Below are 15,600 nucleotides of genomic sequence, written 5' to 3'. Positions count from 1 at the left end.
ATCTTACAGTGTACTAGTGTATCCCATCTCTTGCTATCTTCTAGTAAACAACATGGAGAGAACCTGGTAACAAATCTGGCCCCCTCCACTCGTCCACCGTTGTAAGGACCAGTGTTCTGGTTCGAATTCGGGGAGACCCGCGGATGCGTACTTCTTCAACTAGCATTATTTTCACGGAATAACAATCTTGTTTCTGTAATTCGAAAGGGATGGATATCATCCTCTATAGCGCTTTACAGTGATGGATAGAGCAACTCATGTAACACACCGAGTGTCTTGTTTTAAGATACGCACTCTACTCCGGCACGCCTAACATCTTCGTCTATTCAAAAAAAAATTTATCACCGATCACCAATTCAAAGCACAGATGAGCGAATGATCGGATAAAGAGACGCAGAATGTCAAAACGTCTTGTTTAAACAGTTAAACTACATTAACAAGCTTTCAAGCCTTCTTCCGCAACTTGCGAAAACTAGGATCGTAGACATCGTGAAATCGGGCGCATTGACTGAAGTAATCAATGTCGCTTGAAGCCTGATCTTATTGAATTATCCTTCTGGTGGTTTCGTGATCAAGCGGTCGGTCAGCATGAGGTGAAGCAGACGATATTGATCATTCTGTTACTCTCGCTTTGACAGAACTTTGTAAACTGACACTACTGGTTAAAAGCTATCACATAGGATGAGGTTTCATGCTCCGGTTGCGGAATAGAATCGTCGAGAATGCAAGGCTAGGGTTGTTACGGATAATTGTCCGGATCCAGTTTTGTTTACAGGTTAATCTGATGTTCATGGAAATGTTTCAAAAGTAGGTTTAGTTGTATATAATATAGGACAGACTCTGGACTGACAAGTGCAGTCCTTAATAGGTAGGTGTCCGAATTAGAGAGGTCAAACTGAATGGCGAGAAGCAATTTGGGATTAAGACTTGTGAGTGTCCATAATAGAGACGCGTGTCTTTGATAGAGAGGTGTCCGCTAACGGAGGTTCCACTGAACTTTGTATTTTTATGTTGTTTTGAGTAAAAGTAATAAAAATCACAGTTGAGATTAGACTTATCCATCCAGCTTGAATCTGCTTTTATCGCGTTTGACTTTTACCAAAACCGATCCATAAATTTATTATAAGTGCAATTTGAAGATTATAAATGTCGAACCGTAAGTCTTTAGTTCGAACATCCGCCGACCCATGATGTATTTGTGGATTTTTCGCTAATCCTAAAAGTTGACGTGCTAATGCCAAACTGGTGATAACAACATTAAAGAATTAATTCATCTTGTTCAAAGTGCTAAATCTGTTCGAAATTTCAAAGGGCAACTTTATAAAAAAATGAGACAGTTTTATGCTTGGCGAGGAATCTCGTGGCATTGCTTTGAGAAAGAATTCATTCCGCGCTCCTCTGTTCAAATCGTTTCCCAATTGAATTTTGATAGTTAAGTGAAACGGCACAAACCTGATGCAATTAAACTGATGCAAATTTGAGAACACCCGGAAACTGTCAAACAGTTTTGAACCTTTTTCCTCCTTTCGTCATATTCTTTTCTCACAATCCAAAATAACCACCAGTTGTACAAAGCAAATGATTTCCTTCCCTCAAAACTGCGGAAGTTGTTAAACTAGAGAGAGCGTGTAGACACTTGTTGGCCTAATTAACAGAAAAGACCTGTCATGCTGTCACCGTGATGCCACAATAACCCTACCCCTGTGACATCCGCGACTACTAATGGATTGTCGAATCCAACCGCGAATCCAGCATGTGGTCGGCCGAGGCTGTCACTCCCAGCGTGCCCATACCTCGCGTGGGTGCTCTTCTGACATATTGAAATAGAAATCTCGAAATCTTTGAGTGAAATGATCTCTACTTTGATGATAAAACGCTCTTTTGCGACACATCACAGTATGGTGATAATTCTCAAGTATATCTCAGAAGAAAAGAAGGCTGACATTCTGGAGCATCCGCCGATTAATAGTTGCTGGTGATTGCTGTTCGTTTGAACATCCGTTTATGTCGTTCTCCTAAACTTGACGAATCTAAGTTTGTCCGCGTTTGACAAAAAAATTCAGCGACATTGAAACTTTCCGCAATGTTTACGATTTAGTAGTCTCTCCAAACTTGTCTCGCAATCTGAGAAGGAGCATCTGTCCAAATCCCTAAATATTGAATTTCTGTAACATGGACTTCTTGAGAAGATAATGTTGTCGTTAAGGAACATTTTCCTGTTTGGAATAAATGAACGCGAGGGAGAAATGTCTTGAATGCTGAACAACATGCAAGTCCCAGGTGGCCTTCGTCGACGAAATTCAGTGCTTTGAACTCTGAATTTTGAGGCAAGTGGATTTTCACCCAAAAATCCAAATTTAACTCTGAAGGCTGTGCTAAATTAATGTACGTTGTAATTAACTGTACAAGTAGGTCTGTTCTCATTTACTCTGTACTTTGCAGAAATATGATAACTGGTTCGTGTCATAAGAAGCTTTGGTCTTTGGAACGATTTGACAAAAAGGAAAAAATTACCTCTGCTTGTTATCGACAACCACTTGAAAAATCAATCGAGAGTAAAGGATGTGATATAAATAATCAATAGACCCCATACACTCCCCTCAATCCTTGCTTTTGATGTTAACGGACTCCCTTTGGGACTACCACATTGATTATACGATCAGTGATCACAGCGCCGTGATGATCTGACCCAATGTGGCCAACTCTTCCCGCCGTGAGGTGCACTTTTTCCCCAACTGTCCATCACGAAGATTTTGGGTCATAAGTCTTATCAGTCAAAGGTTTTATATTGACCATGTTGTGCCATCAATCATGTCTATTCCATTCACGTGGCCGTATGCAATAGTTTAAAGAATAAAATCAATCTTACATGATAAATGTTTTAATTTGAATTTGTTATCATTATCGTTCAAAAAGCTATTCAACAATGCTGATGATGTTATCATTTTTAAATTGTTACCATGGTCTTGATAAGTGATTTTGAATCTCTTAATCAGAACATGTATGTAACTATCTCAAAGTGGAATTATAGCCGTATTTTCAATTTACCACTTTTCGAAGACATTTATGACTCGCCGAACTCTTTGTAATGGATACACGAGTTGGAAACATATTGCCAACGGGCGTCCCCTGGGAATGCTGTGCAGACGGCTTACCCAGCACCGATCGTATATCGCATGTTTTCTCAGATCGGATTTGTATTCACGTAATTTTATGTATGGAGTATCATGAGAAGGTGATTTGTCTGGTTTGTGTCATACGCGAAATAGTATGGCATTAGTATTCCTCCCCCGCTAAGCCTCGGGTTACAAACCGATCGATTGGTAATTGAGGACGGCATCCATCATTTCGACAACAGGAATTGTTCAGATCACACATCATGGTTTCTTTCTTATTGAGAATAATTTAGATTCTTGTCTATTTCTTTAGAACTTCAACTTACTGTCAGCTCTGGTTACAAGACTGTTTCAATCAATTCCATCGTTACTTAGGGCTTAAATCGGAATTTCTGTCATTCTCTTGAACTTCTTTCAATAACTGTCACGTTTCATCCATATGGGACTTCGACAATGTGAGCGCTTTTTCGGGACCAATAAACATCCGATCACGTGATAAATCGAGTGTTCAGTGACGTCATGGGTTGAGTCGGACACGTCGCGATCAAGACGAAGTGTCTGACGTCTTTCGAGAATACAGATGAAATCAATCTTACCAAATATAATTCACTTCTAAGTTACAATTTGTTATCATTATCACTATCATTCAAAAAGTTATCCAACAATGTAGCACTCGATTGGTCACGTGATCGTAAGTTAATTGGTCCCGAAAATGCGACCGATATCGTCGGGCCTTGAACGAAATCTGCAATTATTTAACCTTGAATTTCCCTTTCCGAAAAAGTAAAGATAGCTTCATTGAATTTTACAGTTACGCTCTCCTGTATCGACAAGGAGGTGATCTACAGAGTTTGGGACGTCACTTGGGGAGGTAGTTTGGGGGATATTAAAGAAATAGCTCGAAGTGATTTTTCATTCTCCCGGCTGTACACAGATGAATGAATTCACTGTCAACAATGAATGATGTTTCGTATTCTCACCAGCGTTAGCTAATCTGATAGGGGAGCTCAGTATCTGATAGGTCCTTATCCCTCATGACAAGGAGATCAGCGGGGGCGGAATACATCACAGATACCATCACCGTAACTCGAAGTTGGGAAAAAAGGGCAGAGTTGTATAATATTTGTGGTCTAACCTCAAACTGGATGGGGAGTTAGTTTATGTTTTTCGTAAGAGGAAATATTATATATACGGGGTGTATATGATATTATTGTGGCCTGGGCGTTGATAGTTTGTCTCCTCGTCTCCAGAAATCCAAATCTGAAGCGAATAAAACTTTTCGGGCTAAAGCAGCTCCAATGAAATCCATCATGATGGCATTTGCGACACTATAAATTCTGTCTGGGAATAAAATAGCTAACCTACTGGCAATTGGATTTAATTCAAGGAATACACGCGTATTATACGTTACTTTGCCGGATAAGACGATTATTTCTCACAAATCATTCGGCGAGGGTTGCTTAGCCTCGAGTTGTGTGACCTTTCTCACCATCGTTAATTTGATAGCTTGTTTTGAAGAAATCTCTATACTGGCCCTCGAGACACGAATTTGGTGACAAACCAAGCTGCTTCCTAAGGCTTGAACACTCAGTGAGAATATTTGGCAATCGCACGGCGGCACACTCTTAGATATAAAGTTTTTTAGCATCTGACAATCCTTTAAAACAAATATACACCCCGTAGACGGAGGTGCATGTATTCGTGGGAAAATGAAAAACCCAAAATTATTTTTTAGATTGTAAAATTACCTGTCAAGTTCTTATTTCTAAGGGTGTCGTATAACACGGATGATGTTCTTGTCAGCGCCTTTTAGGGTGGTGCTCTCAAATATCAAAGTTGTAAACTCAGGCTTGAAGTTAGACCAAGGGCAAAATTTCAGTATTCATCGTCACCTCCTGGCATATAAGATGGGTATTCAACTCAACAGATCTGTTCTTGCCTTGTGGTACCTTTGTTGTTATTGTCAGACGTTTATAGAACATGCAACCTTCCTTAGCAAAGCCAGGAGCACACCGAGGAAACAGTCCGCGATCGCGACATCATGTCGCAGAGGTCTTTAAATCCAATATTAATTGTGAAATGATCTTCTGAGTCCACGGCGACATAACAGGTATAGGTTTAGACCAGTGACTTCCAAATGACGGATTCCTTTAAATAGGTACTATACGGATCAAATTGGCAAATGAATCGTCCTCTTTCTACAGTTTTATCCGTGTACGAAGGATCCGTGATTAGTTGCGGTTCTGAACCTCCCTAATGCCATAAAACAAAACCTTTTTGTTTTCCAAAATGAATTATGATTAATAAATCGCTAGCAATTGTCGAGTTAAATAGCTTTTAGAAAATACCTTTCATTTGATACTTTGTGCTCCAAGACGCTACCAACACTGCCAAGGCCTCTTATACAGATATCTTCAGAATGTGTGGATACACTAGCATTATATTAATACATGTTGCGTCAGAAAATAATATGCATGCCCGGTAAAGAGAAAAAAATCTCACCTTCGGGTTTTAAGAGTGAGGAGGAGTCTGTGAAAGCAATGAAAAGGAACATCTGGAACAAGAATTTCCAGTTCATCATTTACCCAAAAACAATTCTCGTCTTGTGCGTCGACAGAAAATCCTCGCAGAAGCCGATGAAACTTCTTTCGGGAACAGACGAGGCTTATCAACACACAATCGCCAGCTTGGGCTAATTCGCCAAGAAGTTTCTAACGCTTCTCTCTTTATCTGTTTGCAGCTACCTTTTCCAATTTGATCCACCACCTTGAGACTGCGCCAAAGTTTTTACGGAAATCGACAGTGAAAAATGCCTTGAAGAGAATAACTGCCTTGAGGAAGAAGGCTGAAGATGTCAGTGAAAAATCCCTCCCGTATATAAAAAAGGACACACCTGATTATTACCATTGTGAGTAGAGAAGAAATTATTGGTGTTGTTGAGATGGCATTGCAAGGTGTTTGATGAAATAAATGATATTGGAAAGTAAAATGACAAGAACTGCTGCAAGAAGGCCATCGAAATAGTGGCCTGGTGTCATCTTTATCGTGGGCGAAAACAATATTGTGACAAAAATGGCTGAAATGCATCGCAAGGTGTTTCGTAAGAAAATGGCAAGAAAAGTATATGTTGTTGGTCAAGAGTATAATGACATTATACTGGTGGTAAAACCAAGAGTAGAATGGCATAATACTGGTGATAAAACCAAGAGTATAATGACATTATACTGGTGGTGAAACCAAGAGTATAATGACATTATATTGGTGGTGAAACCAGGAATATAATGACATTATACTGGTGGTAAAACCAAGAGTATAATGACATTATTATACTGGTGATGAAACCAAGAGTATAATGACATTATACTGGTGGTGAAACCAAGAGTATAATGACATTATATTGGTAGTGAAACCAGGAATATAATGACATTATACTGGTGGTAAAACCAAGAGTATAATGGCATTATACTGGTGATGAAACCAAGAGTATAATGACATTATACTGGTGGTGAAACCAATAGTATAATGACATTATATTGGTGGTGAAACCAGGAATAATGACATTATACTGGTGGTAAAACCAAGAGTATAATGACATTAAACTTGTGGTGATACCAAGAGTATAATGACATTATACTGGTGGTAAAACCAAGAGTTACTGTCATAATACTTAATGGCATAATACTGCACGTGGTGATACCAAGAGTATAATGACAATACACTGGTGGTGATACCAAGAGCGGCATCTCAAGGGGAAAAACCGATATGTGAGAGTTAGTAAAGAAAAAAAGCGATTGTAGATTTGTAATTGGGCGTTTGATATGTCGTGTTTCGTAAAGACGTAACAGTCAAAAATATATCTAGATATACCTGGGAGACGATATCTGATAGTGTGTGATGGCAGGGAGTTACAACGATTGTTTCTCGTGTCCCCTTCATTAACAATTAGGTGTGACAGGTACATGTAGATTTACTGTTGCCAATGTTTACTTGTTCTATACAGGTTAGTCCATTGACCGTGTTATAAGGACTAGCAGCTGCACATACTACATTAGTATGGCAAACATGTAATCTTATATAGGATGGTCAGTTTTTAAGTTACCTTTTTACTCTAGTTTCACGGATCTAAGACCAGTTATGAAAATTGAATTCGTTCGATGAGATATCAGTCTACTTGGTCGTCCAATGCAATCGTTTAAGTGACTTGTAGCTTCAGGCTCAGTATTATCTTCTACGTGAGTGGTTCCAGACCAGTTTCTGCATCTTATGTCAAAGTCTGGCGACGCAGTCGCTGGGATTTCGACTTTCTTTAAAACTAATTTGATCAGTTTAGTAAACTGAGAAATCATTTGATATCACCTGGAATAAAAAAAGACTTCTAATTATTTTCAGTTCCTTTTCGTTACGGTGCATCAAGTTTTTCACACGCCGCAATAATTATCCTGCAACCAGCAAATTAGCAAAGAAAAGCCCCAAAAGAACCTTAGTTATTTCTCACGCCTTACTGTGAAGATTCCTTTTGGTCGTAACCTGATCACATTATGAGAGGAGATTGAAAGACACGCGGTTGCTACTACGTGTCAAGAAAAACACGTCGTACTTTTAATCCTTGATGGTCCATTTGTTTCTTGATGAAATTTGACCAGCACTGCAGATGAAATAAACAAAACATGAAAAATTCACTGGCGTGGTCAAGTTTCATTGCTCCACACCCGCTATATATTGCATAAGCAACTTTTGATGATCTATGTTCACGTTTGAAGCGCACGTTTTCATATTGCTCCATGCTTAAGAAAACAAGTGTGTCCCTGATGTCCAAGAAGTGATATTGTTATGAAGAATTGATAGTCGGTTGTTAACGTGGAGTCGAAAGAGTTGCTTTCCCCCATTTTGAGAGGGAATATCCTTGAATAGATCAAAAACAAACAAGGAATAACTTGTAATGAAAACACCATCACCTTGGCTGAGCTGAGAGAAAGCTTGGCCTGCAACTCCTATATTATCATTATATGATCAGGTCGTGACACGTTAAAATTCACGCCACCCAATATTTCTTAACTTGGGTACACGGCCAAGAAATCTTGCAACTTTTTATTTGTGAACAAAGATGGTATTAAGAATCATAAGTATGAGATGTTTTTCTTGACACGTAGTACCACCAACGGTGTGACGCGCTAATCGCAGTCATTTTGTCCGGAACTGAATTAGCTAGAAAGACGTAATGAAAGGCTTTTGTTCTTATCTCTCCGATCTCATTCAATTACTTTGGAGGATTTTGTGGATTATTGGCATAATTGTGTTTGTAACGAGTGTCTCAAGCGATGGTGAGTTGAGTCATAAGCAGAGGTATCAATGACGGACCGGACAACGGTTTTGACGTCAGTATTGGACACGTTGATAGATAGCTTGAGAGCTCATAAGATAAACGAAAACGGTAATGACATCACGCCATTCTAAAAACTGTCTACCATTTCAACTTGCTGTAAATGAATCTCGTTCGATTCAGGAAACCTAAAGCCAATGTCGCCATATCGTTTATCGTTTGATTTCTTAACCTCTCTAATGTAACGTTTGTAACGAGTGCCACAAAGTGTTGGCTGAGTTGACTAGCATTTAGTGGAGATGTTTCGAAAGGCGAGTCCAAGAACGGCCTTTGTGGACGTATGAAAGGCATACTGATGTTCAAAAAAACGCTAAGAGATTCCAAGTTGACAAATAGAATATGTGTATCAAAATTTTATTCTGGTTTCCCCCTACATTTCAGTAATCAGTCCAATCCTACAAAAAGACTTTTGGAACATGGATTACCCGAGTCGTGACCTTGACCCCGACCTTGTCGTTCCGGTCATCTACAACAAGGAGATAATGCGGGAGAACGATTCCGATATATGCATCTCGGAGTATTTTGGAACCGGGTAAGTTTGACAACATTTTGATTTGACCAAAAGCAGGTTGGTGATTACATGCTGAAATGACTCTATGCTCAAAGAGGTTATTTCCCGAATACTAGTGGGCCATTTCAAAGTTCAGTGAAATTATTAGTAGCAAAATCATCTTATCTGGGCATAGGTCATGAATATAGCATTTTAGGTATTTGCGTGTACACGTTGTTTTCAATTTAAACCCTTTAGGTTTTGACTGACAAAGTATTTTATATCTCGCTTGACACTAAACCAAAATTCATGAAATGAACACCAAACTGTACCAATATCAATTCGCCATCCCATTTTCTAGAAGACAAGTAAATATTTTGAGCATACGCGTTATAAAAAGGGAATATAGAAATTCAGAGTTTGTTCCTTCACCATTTCGGCTATCGACGATGATTAGATATTGTAAAAAATATTGTCCCTTTTCAGGTCTTCAAGTCGAAAATGTGATATAAGCGAACAGTGCTGGAAGCTGATGACGTCACCCGGGTACAAACTCTACTCCTTATCTCATGAACATTTTTACATTCAAATAGGTATTCAGGTAAGAAAGGAATTCAGTCAGAATTGATATTGAACCTTTAAGTGTGTTTTGGCACTTGTCTTTAAAACGGGTGGCAAAGTTACTCACGCCTCCCTCCCCTCTCTAAATTTAGCATTTAGTTAGATATGACAAAGAAGGCCTATCATTGGATCAAACTACTAAATACATTTTTTGTACTAAACCGGGATATAGATAGCCGATCTGACATTATACACACTTGTGTTCAAAGAAATTGTAAGTTGATAGCCCCGCTTTCATATAGAATAAATATGCATCTTGAACAACTATATAATGTGACTTTTAAAAAAGGGTGACAATGAAAATGTCAGAAGAGGATATCATTTTTTCTGAGCTTGTTGTCAGAGATCAAAGTTGACGGAAAATATATGAAAAAATGAGTCAATCAGCGAGAATATGTCGATAGTGTTTGATGCAGATAGCTTGGTTATCTTGTTACCAAAACGCATACGACATGTAGGTGTGCATCAGCTGTATAAACTGATAGGACTATGACATTTAAATAAGATTTTTTTGGACGATTCGGGTTGTGAATTAGAATCATGAACAACCCCCGTCACGGCGCTGCTGTCGCTTGTTGTCGTTGTCGTGATGAGATATCGCGCCCACATCTAGACCTGCCTTGCCAGGACTGGCCCGTCCCGTCCCACTACAAGATGTTCAGCGGATCGGAGCCTGCCAGCCCACATCATACTTGTATTTCACCAGGATCTTTGCTCGACATGGTGAGGCGGGTAGCGGTGATTGGAGACGGCCCATTAGCAGAAAAGCAACACCGGTACCTTTGGTGTTTCTTTGTGTCATCTGTGGTATCAGCGTCATTAATATCTGGTCATCATGGCTGTTCTTTTTTCAGTATGGCTGCTCCAATAAAATGAAAATAATGCGATTGCTCAATAACCAGCCGAGTCTGGAGAGATTAAAGGCTATCTACTGCTCGAACATGCTAGAGGAGGCTCGCGGTCTTGCGGCAGACGACTTCCCGCCAATCAAACGCGATCTCTTTATGGAACAAGGTAAACCACACTTGTTCTAACGTGCACAATTTGGCCGACCGAATATTTGAAATGGACTCGTCGAAGCTTTTGTCCAGGCATTTGCATAGGTGCATGAGGTACACAAACAATAACATATAGCGCCGATTAAGGAGCGTCTCGTAAATGAATTAGCACCCATAATCGACCTGATGACAGCACAGACTTTCCTACTCCGTCACTGTGCTTATTGCGAATCTTGCCTATTATTTAGCAAACGAAGCCACAGCTATCATGTCTTTCTGTCATTGAACATTGTCTTTTTCCAGCTGCTCTTTGCGGAATGATTGGCTACCGCCAATTCTTTAATTCTGAATGGTTAGAGGCGATCCTGAGCTGGCAGAAGCCCAATGGATGTTATGGATTCGCAGGGGACAGATCAGATAATTTACAGACTTTACAAAAAATAAGTAAGTGACTGATGTTGCCGTTTCTATGCACAATGTAGACATCGCATTTATTAGGCCTTATCAAGGCAATAATCATAAATACTGGTTCTGGTGTCATTTCAAAGTTCCAAAATGCCCACGCAAGTAAACAGATGGCCCCGGCAGAAATCATAACAAAATGGCTTACGAGAACTTTCTCTGTCCCGGTATCCCGATAGTCATTTACGGGCAATCCCGGTGTTGAAGTAGAAAATGTACCCCCGGAAAAGTGTCCGACCATATTCTTTCAGACTGATTATGTTAAATTGTTGTGTAGAGGCCATGACCGACAATAGCTTAGAGACAAAAGCACAAAATAGAATCCTTTGTTGCCCGGACATTCTATCCTAGGACATTTCAATCTTCTACACCAGTTTTCCGAAAAAGACGTCTATTGCCCCTCTTTCAAACGATTTAGATCAAAAGGGGAGACGATCCTTCTTTCATTATCAGTAATAAAAGCCTCAGGGGGGTTGGCCAGCGCGTTACACGACTGATTGATGCTGAAGAGGGTTACCGGTCAACCGGAAATACAAAGCATTATCATCCTTGCCTCCGGTCATTGTTGACATTAATTGATTGAACTTGCATTGCTTCTGCTACGACAGTTATGGGTACTAGATCTAATCTATAGTATAAACGAACTTACATGTACCTTAGGCACAAACCTAGGCGTATAACATTCAAGACTGCTAATTAAGTAGCCGGAGCTTTCCATTTAGCATTTGTCCATCCGCGAGAACAGGGAACATGGAACAATGACAATGGAAGTATAATGTGTTGTTTTTTTATTTCCAGGCGAGACACAGAGCCGGCGCCACAAGAGATATGAAAAGCCACTAGAGCATCAGTGTCTCTCTCATAGGTCCACAGTCGCTGCTGCAGCCCTTGGCCAGTACGTCAGATACATTCTAGAACAGATCTACCGGACCTCAATGTCTTCATAAGTCACTTGTAAAAATGCGCACCACGACAAATCAAGCTGTTCGTTCCATCTTCAGGCTCGGGGTCTCATAACCTGTGATGACCTCTACGGGCGGGATTAACATTTAGTAGCAGCCAAACTGGTAAATTCCTTGGGCGAGATATAGCTTAAGATTATTTCTTCCATTTTTGTTAAAAGAACAAATACCATCAAAGTTTCGAAGGAACACAATCGAGGAAACCTGATCTGAACAAATTCAGTTGTGTATTTTTTTGGAAAGAATATGGAAGAGCTTTGCTTCTCAGTAAAGAAATGGGGCGTAATCTTAATAAGCTCATCTTTCATGAAATTGCATGGTACTTATTGGCTCCTTTTACCTCACACACTAAAACAGGTAATGGAAGGCATTTAAGGAAATTGCTATAACTGCTGCGAATGATTTGCTGTGTTTCACCAATAAACGGTCATTCGAGAAGAATTGTTTTTCTTGTAGCCTACGGACTCCATTTTCATTTTCTCGAAATGTACAAAAAGAAACCGAAGTTACGAAGTCCAATAATGGGAATCTGTCAGATACTCGTCGAGTAAGTTCAGATTCAATGCGATTCATATTACCAAGAGTATACAATCATTGTCCATTCGTAAATGTTTTGTGTACATCGTTTTGAAGCCTGCTCTGGAGAGCGAACTACTGGCCAGATTTCATTGAAGTTAGATTTCTATTCTAATATATGTACCTCGCGACCTCATTTCATTAACATGTAATGGTCGCGAAATAAATTTTGTAAATGCATTTGTGTACATTGATGAAGTGCATTGAATTTCGACACTTTCCGCTCTGTACGGTTATTTTGACCAATTGAGATGAAAGGTTCAGGTGATTATTTTTACCGTGCCAAGTTTAAATGAGAAATATCTAGAAAGAAAGGCTTTTCTAGGGTGTATCGCCAAAATTGCCATGGTTTTTTTTAATTCTGATGCTGAATCCTACAAATCCTGTTTGATTGCGAAGCAATGATCAATGGAGAAATAAAAACTTCAAAGAAATCCACATACATGGAGTTTGGGCCCCAGAGCCCAGAACGTTGGCAAAGAAAAAACGAATAGCCAATAGGAGAAAAAGTATTCTTGGTGTTACCTTACAGTCTAGGATGTTCTTATGTATCTCTTTATCCTGTCATATACGTATCTTCTAATGTACCAAGTTACTTCGCTGAAATTTGACACATTGTCTCGGCCATTATTGGTAAATTGGCTTCCATTACATATTTGTAAACGATATTTTTTCAATGTTCAAATCACCAAAGGTGTTTGCCTAACCTTAGCAGTAGTTCAAATTCGCCACATTTCGGAAAGCAAAATTGACTGGGAATCTTCCCCAAGTTGCTCATTAGTCCCTTGTGATTGGCTGACGCTCCGGTGATGCGGAATTTTTATTTTTATTTCCCCGACTTTTCGTCATGTACAGAACATATAGAAAGCAGAGTAGCGTCCACGACCCGAATGTCAGTATTGGAGTGCGTTCACGGAATATCTTAAGAGTAGGCCTGACTTTGAATTTCGACGGTAAAATATATTATTTAGTCTGATTAATGCATTCCTTGTGCAGTCGCGTTCCGCGCCTTGGTCGCGTTCCTACTTGAATATCCTTTGGGCGTCCAGTGTTGATCGTGCGCCCGACGCCGACGGTCGTGCATCGAAGTAAAATGTAAGTAATCGGCTCAGGGCAGATGTACATGCAGATCGTCTACGGCCTTCCTCAACTGGATGTGTAAATTTGTGTCCTCCGTGTTAACCGTTTTCCCCTGTCTGTGATGTCAGATATTAATAAAATAATTTTCAGCAGCAAATCGTCTACTCTTTATGAAATTCTTGTTGTGAAGATATGTGTTGAAAATGAGAAATACGGGCAAGGACTAAAGTAACGGTGTCATCCTTTGATGCAGGGCCGGCGTATTAAAATGTATCGGCGTTGGTTCATAGATCAATAGAAGACTGTACAATGTATGTGATGGAGCGCCGACTTCTTGTATCTCAGCAAGATTACTTACCCTGACATAACGCAATGAACCTTTTAGCCAAAAATAAAATAAAACACGGCACACGTCAGGTCGCGGACATGGAGCACTACTGACCCATGGTACACATCGACCTATACAGTACACTGTTGTTCTGTCAAAAGAAGGTCACACTGATCTACCACGTGGTCGAATCTTTCTAAAAGATATGATACCATGAATCTTTATTCAATCCAGTAGGTTTAGCTCAAGAGCCAATTCTGTGAAGCAAGGTCGGGAGTAATACGCCGGCGAAGAAAGAACTGAACTGAAACAAATACTATAAAACAAAAATTACTCCCGGATTTGCATCACAGCAGGTGCTCGGAGCTATAACTATAAACTATACAGGAGTGTGATATATTCGTCAAGTTCTTCCTCCAATGAAATTTTCCGCCAACCGGTACCAGTGCTTTGGATATGCTGGTGGTTAAAATATTGCCGTCCGTTTCTTTTGTGTCTCCTTGTAGATCTTCTACGAAAGAACCGACCCAGGCGGTTGGTACGACTTGGTAATTGAGGAAATGTACGCTTTGGTCATTGAGAAGAAGCAACATTTGAATGTACCTTCAAACAGCAATATATTATCAGGCAAAATAAATTTTAAGTTACATTTAGTGCAAACATCGCCAAACTAAACGAAAGTTACCTCTTGTATATACAATGTACTACATGAAATGCCACCGCAGGTACATGTGATTTACGCGGTACAAAAAGTAAAGGAAGCTAAAAATGGTGGTCAAAAAACCTAAAATATTTCTCACTCAGGAATACCAAGACATTTTTAAACGTATTATAGATACACGGTATCCGGTTATGGTGCTTGATCGACAAGAGAGATTAATTGAGTAGATACACTTTATCTAAATTGGCTTTAATCGCTGTACCCTGAGCAGATGCGATGACGCTATACATGAGGTTTTTGTGCAACCATAGAATAGTAGCCTATCACCTAGCCACTGGACAGAGACGGGAAGATAACATCTACTTAGATTTACACTGACCAAGGTCGTCAGAATGCACATGCGCACGTAAAACGTTTACATGCAATCTCCCAATGAGAAGACGAGGTCCATTTGCCCCTGAAACCGAAGGAGGCCAATTGTACGCAGTATACACGGTGCTATAGTCTATCACTGAGCAACTGCTTCCAATGGCGAAGCTTGGCCTTGAAGTGCACTGCGACGACTTCCGGTCAGCGCCATTTCTAATTCTAGGACTAGAAGGATCAAGACTGTTTCGACAATTTATTTTATATCAACATATACATACAAGTACCCAATACATATCACAGAGATTGATCAGCAGAATAGATAGCAATAAAACAAGGAAGTGACTACTTGGCAAGCCCGGCTTACCAAACAGCGACTTTTTCTTGTCCTGAATGGAGAGCCGAACTCATTAATATTAAAGTAAAGTCTCCAGCTCGCCAAACAGGGTAGATTTTTTACCTGTTTGGCAAGCCCGGCTGGCCGAACAGGGTGGCTTTTTAGAAAAAAAGATGTCTGTTCGGCGAGCGGCTTGCCAAATAGACCAAAACATCACAAAAAC

The 15,600-nt window shown here is 39.9% G+C and overlaps 1 protein-coding gene across 1 annotated transcript in view; it reads left to right on the top strand.

Annotated features, from left to right (window-relative positions):
• LOC135487466 (UPF0764 protein C16orf89 homolog) overlaps positions 1-13,842 on the top strand; it is a 57,382-nt gene extending 43,540 nt beyond the window's left edge. The window contains exons 2-7 of the mRNA XM_064771150.1: positions 5,857-6,024; positions 8,878-9,028; positions 9,473-9,587; positions 10,462-10,621; positions 10,909-11,049; positions 11,866-13,842. Of these exons, the coding sequence (XP_064627220.1) occupies positions 5,857-6,024; positions 8,878-9,028; positions 9,473-9,587; positions 10,462-10,621; positions 10,909-11,049; positions 11,866-12,014 (884 nt within the window). The 3' untranslated portion in view covers positions 12,015-13,842. The remainder of the gene's footprint in view (positions 1-5,856; positions 6,025-8,877; positions 9,029-9,472; positions 9,588-10,461; positions 10,622-10,908; positions 11,050-11,865) is intronic.
• The last annotated feature ends 1,758 nt before the right edge of the window (positions 13,843-15,600 follow it).

The sequence above is a fragment of the Lineus longissimus genome, chromosome 1 (genome assembly GCF_910592395.1).
Source record: "Lineus longissimus chromosome 1, tnLinLong1.2, whole genome shotgun sequence".
Classification (NCBI taxonomy): domain Eukaryota; kingdom Metazoa; phylum Nemertea; class Pilidiophora; order Heteronemertea; family Lineidae; genus Lineus; species Lineus longissimus.
This window is presented reverse-complemented; position numbering and strand designations above follow the sequence as displayed.